The sequence below is a fragment of the Myxocyprinus asiaticus genome, chromosome 36 (assembly GCF_019703515.2).
Source record: "Myxocyprinus asiaticus isolate MX2 ecotype Aquarium Trade chromosome 36, UBuf_Myxa_2, whole genome shotgun sequence".
NCBI classification, from domain to species: domain Eukaryota; kingdom Metazoa; phylum Chordata; class Actinopteri; order Cypriniformes; family Catostomidae; genus Myxocyprinus; species Myxocyprinus asiaticus.
This window is the reverse complement of record NC_059379.1, coordinates 2,480,001-2,493,309: the sequence shown is the minus strand read 5'-3', so window position 1 is coordinate 2,493,309 and position 13,309 is coordinate 2,480,001. Positions and strand designations below refer to the sequence as shown.

Sequence of the window (13,309 nt, the reverse complement as noted above, 5' to 3'; positions counted from 1 at the left end):
TTTTTTTTTTTTTTTACAGTAATAGACTGAATTGTGGCAAAATGCGAAATAAGGTTGATTTAACACCAAGTTGTTGTTTTTATTTATTTTTTTATTTTTTATTTTTTATTTTTTATTTTTATGTATGTTTGTCAAGTTCCAAATAAGGAGAAATTTATTTAAGAGGAAGTAGTTTTCATTTATAAAGTATTTAATTCTCTGACTGGATTATCCAAAAATAGGCATTACAATATGGCTATTTAATATAGACCAATTACTATATTGTGATATATTTTGTTAGCGTGATATCAAATTTAAATGATTCATATCCTGATATCAGATTATGGTCATATCGCCCACCCCTACTCTTAGTCACCATCCACTTTCATTGAATGCAAAAAGATGCAGTATCCCTTTAACCACAGCACTATAAATAAAGTGAATGGTGGTGTAATTCCACAGTTCACTAGCAGATGTCAGTGTGTGTGTGGAGCAGCGGAAGTGACACCAGCTGCTGTGTTTGCTCACACACACACACACACACACACTGGAACACACACATAGCTGTCAGCTCAGTCGTGCACTTCCAACTGGCTCTGGGCGCGATGATTTACCCCAAATATCCCGACACACTGAGATTTCGGAAGGTTTATTGCAGTTTGGAGAGAAGAATCTCATGTTTACTGTAAGTGAAGCGAACAGGTGAACAGCTTGCATGCTAACACACTCACATGCACCTGAAATGTCAGAATAATAGAGTCGAATAGAGTAATAACAGGCTTATAAACATATTACAATGGTGTATTCCGAAATTTTTTCTCAGCTGTGTCATATTCTTGTAATTTAATGAGTGGACATTAGAAATGTGAAGCACTTACATGTTTCCATTGATCATGGCATAAATATTGGGGTGGTTGTACTTGCTTGTTTTGATTATTAGGGGGGGTTACCTCCCCCCCATTCCCCCTGGAATCTATGCCCCTGGATATATTCACTATAAATCCATGTTAGCGTATGACGTGTTTGATTATGTGTTATTATTTTGTGTCTTATTCATTGCAGACAGGCCCTGATATGATTATTTGTGCCACCAAACCCAGATATACTGGATTGGTTTCAAATAGTTGTTTTTTGTTTTTTTCTCCAAAATTAGTGAGCTGCCTATCTTAGCAACATTTTTGGGCTAAATGCTGTCTAGGTAGGGAGCTCGCTAGGTTTTGAGACACAGCCAGGTTTATTGTAGTTCTAAGGGTGTGACTGTGTCTATGTGGCAGGTTCTGGGTCCATTCGGTTATCAACAAGTCTCTCTGTATTAGGTATTGAAGTCCAAAGTATAATGAGTTGAGGGACCCAATTATACCTGAACTACTTTAGTATCAGAGTCAGATTACTCTTCTGTTGTTTTCTTGTGTCTGATAGAGTGGCGTTATTTCTCTCTACATCAGAATGGGCGTGGCTTTGTCGGGTGTGGCCATATGGGTGAGAGAAAAATCAATATTTAAGTAAATATTGACCTTTTTCTCACACACACCTATCATATCACTTCAGAAGACATGGATTAAACCACTGGAGTCTTATGGATTTCTTTTATGCTGCCTTTATGTGCTTTTTGGAGCTTCAAAGTTCTAGCCCTTCACTTGCACTGTATGGACCTACAGAGCTGAAATATTCTTCTAAAAATCTTCATTTGTGTTCAGCAGATGAAAGAAAGTCATACGTATCTTGAATGGCGTAAGGGGGAATAATGATGAGTGAATTTTCCTTTTTGGGTGATCTATCCCTTTAACTACTGAATTAAGCACTCCCTCTTCCAGGACTCTGTTTACCCCTGATATTAACATCTATCTTGGGTGAACCAACCACAAGTGAACAGCCGAAACATTAACATGCATCTTCTCTGACCACTTTTTGATCAGTGTGTTACTGTATTAGGGTTGGGCGATACGACCAAAATCTTATATTACCATATGAGTTATTTTATACTCATATATTCATGATAACGAGATATATATCACGATATAGTAAAACATTTTGGGAAAATCAAGAAAAATTGGCTTATGTAATAAATAACCTTATTGTAATATCTGTTGTGTAATTCTGTCAGTGAATTAATTTCTTTCAAATATTTCTTTGTATATAATTTTCTCTTTATTTAGAGCTTGACAATAGTCAAAAGTACAAAACAAAAACCCCAACTTGGTTTTAAATCATTCTTACAATAATGCTACATTTCACATTGTGCCACATTTCAGTCTGGTATGATGCGAACCAATATTATTATAAACTTTACTCAAGAAACTCAAGATCTTTCCAAACCAATACAACATAGAGAATAATAAGTTAAAAAAAATAAAAATAAAAAAATAAACGCTTCTTGCAGAAAATTTCCAAAATTATGTTAACACTTCTTGCAGAAAATAAATATAAAAAATATAAACACTTCTTGCAAAAAAATAAATAAACCTTAATAATAAATACAAAAAATCACATGTACATAAGTATTCACAGCCTTTGCCATGACACTCAAAATTGAGCTCAGGTGCATCCTGTTTCCACTGATCATCCTTGAGATGTTTCTAGAACTTGATTGGAGTCCACCTGTGGTAAATTCAGTTGATTGGACATGATTTGGAAAGGCACACACCTGTCTATATAAGGTCCCACAGTTAACAGTGCATGTCAGAGCACAAACCAAGCCATGAAGTCCAAGGAATTGTCTGTAGACCTCCGAGACAGGATTGTATTGAGGCACAGATCTGGGGAAGGGTACAGAAACATTTCTGCAGCATTGAAGGTCCCAATGAGCACAGTGGCCTCCATCATCCGTAAATGGAAGAAGTTTGGAACCACCAGGACTCTTCCTAGAGCTGGCCGCCCCGGCCAAACTGAGCGATCGGGGGAGAAGGGCCTTAGTCAGGGAGGTGACCAAGAACCCGATGGTCACTCTGACAGAGCTCCAGCGTTTCTCTGTGGAGAGAGGAGAACCTTCTAGAAGAACAACCATCTCTGCAGCACTCCACCAATCAGGCCTGTATGGTAGAGTGGCCTGACGGAAGCCACTCCTCAGTAAAAGGCACACGACAGCCCGCCTGGAGTTTGCCAAAAGGCACCTGAAGGACTCTCAGACCATGAGAAACAAAGATTGAACTCTTTGGCCTGAATGGCAAGCATCATGTCTGGAGGAAACCAGGCACCGCTCATCACCTGGCCAATACCATCCCTACAGTGAAGCATGGTGGTGGCAGCATCATGCTGTGGGGATGTTTTTCAGCAGGAGGAACTGGGAGACTAGTCAGGATCGAGGGAAAGATGAATGCAGCAATGTACAGAGACATCCTTGATGAAAACCTGCTCCAGAGCGCTCTGGACCTCAGACTGGGGCGAAGGTTAATCTTCCAACAGGACAATGACCCTAAGCACACAGCCAAGATAACAAAGGAGTGGCTCCGGGACAACTCTGTGAATGTCCTTGAGTGGCCCAGCCAGAGCCCAGACTTGAACCCGATTGAACATCTCTGGAGAGATCTGAAAATGGCTGTGCACCGACGCTCCCCATCCAACCTGATGGAGCTTGAGAGGTCCTGCAAAGAAGAATGGGAGAAACTGCCCAAAAATAGGTGTGCCAAGCTTGTAGCATCATACTCAAAAAGACTTGAGGCTGTAATTGGTGCCAAAGGTGCTTCAACAAAGTATTGAGCAAAGACTGTGAATATTTATGTACATGTGATTTTTTTTTTAGTTTTTAATTTTTAATAAATTTGCAAAGATTTCAAACAAACTTCTTTCACGTTGTCATTATGGGGTATTGTTTGTAGAATTTTGAGGAAAATAATGAATTTAATCCATTTTGGAATAAGGCTGTAACATAACAAAATGTGGAAAAAGTGAAGCGCTGTGAATACTTTCCGGATGCACTGTATATATATATATATATAGCTAAATTAATGCGGAGCGCATCTTTTGGCTTTCATAATATACTTTTACATGCTTAATTTTGAGGTAAACCAAATTACCTGTGTTATGAGTGATTATCATCGTGCAATTCAGTTTGCATATTATTTTTTGGGTTTTGTGAACCCACACCACAGATGATGCACCTGTTTTAATAACAAGCTCTTCTTCATTTTCTTGACTTGTTTGGGAGACGTCTCGTTCTGAGATGTTTTTCTCAGGGTTTTTCCTGGGTCAAAAACAATTAAGTAGCACGCTTTATCACGCTTTGTGCTGTCCTGTAAATATCAGAAAGCATGCTGGAATTGCGTGCGCTTGCATGCTCTAGAGATAGTGCAGGCAGACATGAAACACAGATGCACGCATCAGATGAGAAGCATATTCAGCGCTTATTGTACGCAGAATACGAAATGAATGTAATTGAATTTGCTTGGGCAATGTGAAGCCCTGCCAACTGATAGATAAGCCCATGCTGTGCACATGGATAATTACATATCGCAATCTACATGATCTAGCAAAATCTCTATAGATTGACACTTTATATCGCTGCCACAATAAATATCATCATATCACCCAGCCCTATACTGTATGTTGAGGAAGAGCTTAAAAAATGAGAACTGCATGCTTCACATGATCGTGTCATCATAGTATGTTAGTGGCATGCACTCTGGAGAAGTTTTATGCAAGATTACATTTTTGGGTTTTCCAAATTTTCTGGTTTCATATTTATTTTCCTGTAAAGCGGTAGTATGAACAGATCAGTGTGTGTTTGCTGTGGTGGAACAGTGTTTTTGTGATGTGTCAGTAAGTCTGCGGTCAGACTTTTAAGCAGGAAAAGAAGATGTTTCCCAATATATTTGACTGATGCTAGCACATATGTCTTCGCAAGGAGTTTCCATTTGTGAGTTCAGCTTGAGACGTAAGCAAAACAACCTTCTGTTTCTCCTTCTGTGCTGTTAGACAGCCGAGCTATATTAGTGTAAAAGTGGCATGGCAAGTGGTAAGTGTGGGTGTGTTTCTAAGCATTAGCAGTCTGTTGCTGTGGAGGAGAATAAACAATCATCCAGAGAGACTTTGCTTTATAGGAGCTAATGAAGGAAAATTGTGGAAATCACTGTTTTGCCCCTTTCAGGCACAAATATTCGTATAGATATTTATTATGTTGTCATAAATGGGTAACAAACTCCATTATATTTAACCACCACATTTTACGTATATGGGTGTTTCTTCAACTTTAGGGAGTTTTATCTCTGTGGACTTCTAGAAAGTAAAATCTCTTTTTCACACTCTCTTTCACATTTTTTTAATTAGTCTACCAACAATGTCCAACAGTGTATGCACATGCATCGCAGGAGATTTAAGTCATTTTTGTCATGAAAGTTGCCACCACAGTGTCATTTTGTGTTTAATTCTGTGCTGGAAATGACGCTGATGGAAATTACATTTTTAACCCTTGTGCGTCAATTTAAAAAAAAGTTAATCAGAGGTCCTTAGAGGTAAAAAAAAAAAAACAAACTGCCATAATAATATTATATATTAATATTATTTTCCACTTTCAATGAGTTCATTTTTTTAACCACAAACAGTCCTGAACATAACTACCAAATATTCATTTTCAGGATTTTAACCCTTTAAATGCCAGTTTGTTTACATAATGCCACTGTTGTTTTTTACACACACACACACACACACAAATTTCTCAATACACACATATAAAACACAATCTGACATCCATACCAACACACACACACACACAATTTTAGCTGCATCGTTTATTCAGTTGGCCTGCAGTGCTCTATAATACAGCAAACAGAAAATAGGGGAAAAGCTTGTATTTGCTCCATAGGCTAAACATGAGAAAAATGGCGCCATCTGGTGGAAAATATAAAAATGTAAATTTTGAAGCCAGTGCTCTGGAATGAAAGTATAATATCATAGAATTCATGATTTTATGCTTTAATGGCACTGGGATCAAATATTGCAGTTTTTATGGGTTTCAATGGAGACATTTTTGTCCTGAAGGTCCTGAGTGTAACTATTTTGTGCACACAGTGTATTATAGATGTATTATAGGAACAGAGGTTGAAATATTAAAATACCCCCCAAAATACACACATTGGCAAAATGTATGCCGTTGGCATTAACAGCCAAAATGATCGAAAAAAACAAAAATAAAAAAGACAAAAAGGTCCCGAAGGTCGCACAAGGGTTAAAGTTTTTCATTTAAAATGACTGACTCCTTTGTCTTGCTATAAGCTAACATTTTATGTATCTTAAATAAAAAATAATAATTATTGTTGAATAAATAATGAATTAAATAACAAGGTATTTCACGTCTTTAATATTAAATATTGTTTTTTTTTAATAGATAGAAATGCTTTGTTCCACAATAAATATTGAAATGGTTTGTTTGTTTATCTTGTGCATATTAGAGGCAGTTTTTCCACTTCACAACACAAACAGATACAGCTTATTCAGTTTGAGCCTTAATGAACAAGTTGGTTGCCTGCCAAACACTTTCTCATCTCAATCCGAGAGTCACAGCTGCGATTCAGAGTTTCAAATCCTCCACTGACCAAATCATGAGATTTCTGGGCTGTTAATGTGGCCTGCTTTGCCAGCACATCAGCGTGGATTTGTGGGCAGTTCTGGATATTGAGATCATCAGCAAATGTGCACAACCCATTTTATTTCCGTAAAGGGACATATTTCCTAATGTGAAAATTATGCCATTTTGATCAAAGATTATGAATTCTGAGATTTGTTTCTTTGGAATAATGTGCACAGATGAATCACTTACAATAAGGCCAAGAACATGTACAGAACATCAGTTTTGATTTCATGTTGATTTTTTAAAGGTACAGTTGTGAATGTTTATGATTTTCTCTTTTTGGTCTAGTTCTTGTGAGAGAAAGTGAGATCAAGAAAGATGGCAGGTAACGGCGGGCATCTCAGCGTGAGACACTGGACTCCGAAGCATGTGGGTCGCTGGCTGCGCGAGGAGGGTTTCTGCAATTATGTGGACCTGCTGTGCAACAAACATCGTCTGGATGGTACCAGTCTGCTGACTCTGAGCGAGTACGACCTGCGTTCCCCTCCGCTGGAGCTCAAGGTGCTGGGAGACATCAAACGGCTCATGCTTTCTCTCAGGAAGCTTCAGAAGCAGAATACTGATGTACTAGAAGAGCTCGGACTGTCCTACGACGGACACACACCTCAGAACAGCACAGGTGCGTTGCTTCTGCATTTCAGGTCCTGATGGGTTAGAGGTCTGCAACCCGACCCGGGCCCTATGGGACCCGAGAACCCGATGGGTTTCAGGCCAGGTTTGGGTCAGTTTTTCAAGTAGGACTTCAGGTTCGGGTCATGTTCGGGTTTGTAATTATTGAAAAAATAAACAGGCTTACCGAACTTGTTTCGTGCATGTGCACTCACTCAAAGACACGCCCGAATGGACGAGTTAGGGGCCGTTCACACCGGACGTGTTTTTGCTCACGTCTGTTCTGTTTTCACATTGTTTATTGTAATACATTTAATAGAGCTATAGTAGTTATATGAGAACATTTATTATGAATATATATTTTATAAAATAATATGTAGCATATAATACATTTAATAGAGCTATAGTAGTTATATGAGAACATTTATTATGAAAATATATTTTCTAAAATAATATGTAGCATAAAATGCATTTAATGTATTTAGCTTTGGGGCGTGTTTGTAATATGTGTGTATAGTCTATACACTATTGCTCAGTACACAAGCAAAAACATAGTCTTATATATGCACGTTTACAGTTGGAAAGATGCCAGCGGACACGTACAATCAGTGATTTACGCTTCGCACGGTGGTTGAGAGCTTTAGACTGATCCGTGTGTTAATTCATCTGCTCTGCACTCGCGCTGTTCTGTCTATTGATCCGGGTGATGCACTTGCTGGTTGATATTGCTTTACAGAAAACGGCAGCACATAAACGGAGAGCGAAAGAGAGAGGGTTGGCCAACACTGAAGTCGCACCAGTGCAACCTATAACAAAACTTAGTCGCACTAGCAGGAAAAATTGGCGCAGAATTAGACCAGTTAGTCGCACTCTGGAGCCCTGTGCTGGACTTTTACTTAAAACAAGCTTGAGATACACCGGGGACTCTTATTTTGAAATTAGAGATTTGGCTACTTTATAATGCTCTTTATGTGAGTATTTACCAAATGAAGATTTTTATAGTCTATAGAGTCACCAGATGAAGAGTTCTGTATGTATATATTTCACCAGATGATGTTTATTGATAATAAATTAATAAATAATTAATTAGGGGAAAAAATGAAAATAAACTATCGGCAACTATCGGCATATATTTTTTTCGGTATCCAAAAAGCAAGTATCGGTATAGATTTATCTGTAAAACCAATATATCGGTCTACCTTTAATGATTTTCAAGATTCCAAAAATACACCTTTCTTCAGAATAAGCAAAACATGGCCAAAAAGTGCTTTTTCCCATTTTCGGCATTTAATGCAACAAGTGGTGCTGAAGTCAATTCATTTTAGTAATAGATCTACCTATCTCTGTGTAAAATAAAATCATGACATTGAAACCTTTCTAATGTTATTTTTAGACCTGTAGTTTTGCACAAATCATACGAGAAAACTGTCATTTTGACCCCCTTCTACAAAATAATGGATTACTCCATTAATTACAATATTGATCCATTCATATTTTGGCTTCCATCATCATATATGTATTTGTTTCACCAGTAAATATAAACAAAGACAACATTTTTAACTGGGGACCTCTAGATGAGTTGACACGTAATTACTCTTGTTGCATGTCACTTGTGTTTGTCAAGTCTGAAAATGGAGCTTTATCAAGAATGGATTTATTTAGGTTATCAGTTACCTAGTTTCCATCGACTTTTCGCGCTGTTTTGTTATCGACAAAGTGAAAATGTGTAAAATAATTTTGCGAAATGTGCCATCTTCTGCCTGTTTCCATTCAAATGGCCTTTTATCGATAAAAAGGGTGTGCGTGATGATGTCATGCTTAAAAAACACTTTGTCGCATAAGTTTTGGTTTATCGCTAAAGAAATCTGCCCTTAAGCCGTTTCCATACAGAAATGTGAGTTTATCGCTAATTGTGTACTTTTCGCCTACCAGATGTCCCTAAATTTTTTTTCCTCTGAAGTTTTGGTAAAATGGGGAGAGGATTGAGACAATTCAGCTTACTGTCATTTTAATTTCACAAATAAATGCAATCAGAAGATGAGCAATTGCAATCAAAACAGTTGTCCTTCTGATAGGACTGTAATATTGGTCCTGATGTTGCACCTATCGGAGGTTGCCACGGGTGCCGACCTGAAAGCGAATCGTCATGGCCCTGTTCAAGCTGGCAGCCTGCACCAAGTAGTGGGGGAAACTAAGTGTAAGGACCATCCATCGATGTGTATATACTGTGTGCACAGCTATTAAAGAAAAATTGATATGGTGTAATATCAGGGTTTACATACTGTATGACTCATTCCTGATATTCAATAGGATATTTTGAACAATCATCTAATCTAAAGCATCGCCACCACAACAGCATTATGTCCCGTATATTTCTCCAGCAACTTGTAACAACCAGCTGAACTTGATTGTCATCTCAAATTAATTTTAGCATCATAGTGCAGTTTAGTTTCTGAAGAAGCTCAGCAAATGCGAAACGAGGTAAAAAGTGAACTCGGCATTGGACAAATAGTTCTGATAGTTTATAATCTTGAAAAAAGTTTAGAACATTCTGAGAATGTCATTCAGCCGACTTTTTTCCATCTACAGAACAGGACAAGGCTAATTTAAGATTGTGTAAAGAAAAGGCAAGTATATAGGCCTAACAATATAATTTTTTCGTTTGGTAATTTATTTTTTTAATTGAATGCTTTTTTCGTTTGGTAATTTATTTAATTTAATACAGGGAATTTTGCCAGCATTTTTTCAAAAGTAAACTAATCAGTAATTTTATAGAATTGGGCTATATAGTTAGTGATCCAAAAAAAGCACACCGAAGCTTTTCTCCTAGTATTGTGTATTTATTTTTAATTTGAAACATCTTTGTGCACAGAAATGATATGTTTTTTTGTATTGTGGGCTAGTTCCATGACTGCCGTCTATTATTTTGAATGGTGTGGAAAAGCAACTTAACTGATAAACGGATGGCTACTGTGATTAAATTAATCGCAATGAGTGGCCATTCATTTGTTCTCCTTGTACTTGTCGATGACCGGTGCATGATACAAGATATTTGTGTTGACACTCCTGGAAGTGTCATGACGAAGATGTGTTTGCATTATCGGATCTGTGCAGATATGCTGTTAAATCCAATCCATAACAGTTTGAGGAATGCTTCACGTACAATACTTTTTCTTTCAAGCATGTGTACTTTGTCATCATGATTAACACAGGCTAACGATTGGGGTAAATTCTGTCATGTGACACAACATTTTTGCGTTAATGCCAATTTTCTTGACAAAAAGTGTTTCCAAGTTTTTCGCGACATTTGATGTATCAACATAGAGTTTATGCGCTAGAGTTAAACGGAAAAATATTATGTCGACACTTGTGAAATTTTAGTGATAATTTGCATTTCCATCAGCTATATCGGTAAACTTTTTGATGCGCTATAATTTTTGTTGCAAAAAAAAAAAAAAAAAAAACATGGATAGAAACGTAGTTAGTGCAAACATAAATAAATATGCGTGCACACACTTATCAAACAAACAACTTTCCCAAGATCTGCATTTCAACTTCAAAATATGTATGCATTCATGGTGTGTGTACAGTATTTGATTATGAGCTTTGTGCTCATGTACAGGTGGAGTGGATTGGTTGTGTAACGGCGACTCTGTGCGTGATTGTGACGTATTGGACACTCTGAGTGGTGACCAGTATCACCAGTACAACAATGGCAAATACAAGCAGCAGCCGCGGAGACTGGATCCGGAGTACTGGAAAACCATCATCAGCTCCGTCTACGTAGTCTTCGTCTTTGGTTTCACGTCATTCGTCATGGTGATCGTACATGAGCGAGTACCAGACATGAGAACATACCCACCACTACCTGACATCTTCCTGGACAGGTGAGTCCAAGTTCATATGAAGCTTGTTAGTTAAAGGAACAGTTTACCCAAAAATGAATATTCTGTCATCATTTACTCACCCTCATGTCGTTCCAAACCCATATGACTTTCTGTCTTCTGTGGAACACACAAGGAGACATTAGGCAGAGTGGTCGCCTCAGTCATCATTTTATTGTATAACATTGTATGGAAAAAAGATGCAATGAAAGTGAATGGTGACTGAGACTTCATCATTCTTTGTTTGCAAAGGTCACTAATACAGTAGAGATAATCAGTTTGACCTTTATTTTTAACCGATATTTACACTTTTACACTTGATCGGTTATCGGTTCTTTAATATTGGGTTTACTAATAATGTTGGACACTAAAGACTTTACATTTTAAATATTTATTAGGCTAAGTGTACATTGCAACTAAAACTAGTCAAGTTAATTCTTTGTAGACTGTGCACAATATTAGTTTTGTAAAGCAGTTCACCAGTGGATAGTGATAAATGATTAAGTTGTTAATGTGCATAAAAGCAGAAAAAAAACAAGAATTAAAAATAATTTATGCATATCATCATTTTAAGCTGTAAATTTTCCATCATGCTCTATATTTATCCATCACTAATATAATGTAATGTTTTTTATTTTGAAAGTGATATTGATATTTTTCAATTTATCCTGCTCACACAGTTTGAATAAGAAAACAGACACTGCGGTCTTGTGATGTAATCACCCAATTTAATGAACGATATTCCATAAATTATATTTCTGAACTACATCTGTATCTATCGGATGTGGTGGTGGTGTAGTGGACTAAAGCACTGAACTGGTAAGCAGAAGGTTGTTGGTTCAATCCCCACAGCCACCACCATTGTGTCATTGAGCAAGGCAGGTTGCTCCAGGGGGTACTGTCCCTGTGATCAGAGCACTGTAAGTTGCTTTGAATAAAAGTGTCTGCCAAATGTAAAATGTTGTTTCTACCCTCAAATCATCTCTTTCTTGCTCTGTTTTTGAACAGGTGCTTTTAAATGTGTTTTCTGCTCTTTTCTTCACTTCTAATCCTTTTTAGCATCCTTTTCTGTGGTTTGTAAAGTAGGGACAGTAGCGGATTTAGGCATGGGCGACGTGTGCAGTTGCCCAGGGTGGCATCTTGTGGGGGGGGTGGTTGAAGCGGGTTTTTCCCAAGGCACCATACAACCACCACCAACACCACCACCCCCGCCTCCCGTCAACAACTTTGGGGGCGTATTGAAGCGGGTTTTGCCCAAGGCACCATACAACCAACACCCATCCCCCCCCCCCCGTCAACAACTTTGGGGGCGTGTTGAAGCGGGTTTTGCCCAAGACACCCTACCACCACCACCAACACCCAAACCCCCCCCCCACCGTCAACAACTTTGGGGGCGTGTTGAAGTGCATTTTGCCCAAGGCACCATACAACCACCACCAACACCCCGCCCACGTCAACAACTTTGGGGGCATGTTGAAGCAGGTTTCACCCAAGGCACCATGCAACCAACACCCATCCCCCCCCCGTCAACAACTTTGGGGGCGTGTTGAAGCGGGTTTTGCCCAAGGCACCATACAACCACCACCAACACCACCCCCCGTCAACAACTTTGGGGGCGTGTTGAAGCGGGTTTTGCCCAAGGCACCATACAACCACCACCAACCCCCCCCGTCAACAACTTTGGGGGCGTATTGAAGCGGGTTTTGCCCAAGGCACCATACAACAACCACCAACGCCCCCCCCCCCGTCAACAACTTTGGGGGCGTGTTGAAGCGGGTTTTGCCCAAGACACCCTACCACCACCACCACCACCAACACCCAAACCCCCCCACCCCCCCAACCCCCTCATCAACAACTTTGGGGGCGTGTTGAAGCGGGTTTTGCCCAAGGCACAATACAACCACCACCAAATCCCCCCCCCCCCAACAACTTTGGGATATCAGCTATATCCACAACATAAACATACCATAATGAAGCCAATGAACAGGTGAACTTGAACTGTGTTACTGATAAAGATTTCCCGATTCCGTTCTGATTCACAAGTTCTCGATTTGATTCTATATCGATTATATTTTGGTTACAATGTCCATTTTGCTTACATATAAAAGAAATCCTTTATTAATTATAAAGGGACCTTCTAACCCTCTAGGAAACCCTTCTAGGTACAATTCAAAAATATTAATTTTACTAATTATATTTTAGCAAAAGTCTTTCATCATATTAGTCACATTGTAGCTTTTGAAGAATGTTCAAATGCAGTTTATTCCATCAATAA

At 38.6% G+C, this 13,309-nt stretch overlaps 1 protein-coding gene across 1 annotated transcript in view; it reads left to right on the top strand.

Annotated features, from left to right (window-relative positions):
• Window positions 1–523: 523 nt before the first annotated feature.
• Window positions 524–13,309, top strand: part of LOC127426665 (sphingomyelin synthase-related protein 1-like) — a 20,672-nt gene continuing 7,886 nt past the window's right edge. Inside the window, exons 1-3 of the mRNA XM_051673619.1 lie at window positions 524–664; window positions 6,830–7,160; window positions 10,773–11,037. Coding sequence (XP_051529579.1) covers window positions 6,860–7,160; window positions 10,773–11,037 — 566 coding nt within the window. The 5' untranslated portion in view covers window positions 524–664; window positions 6,830–6,859. The remainder of the gene's footprint in view (window positions 665–6,829; window positions 7,161–10,772; window positions 11,038–13,309) is intronic.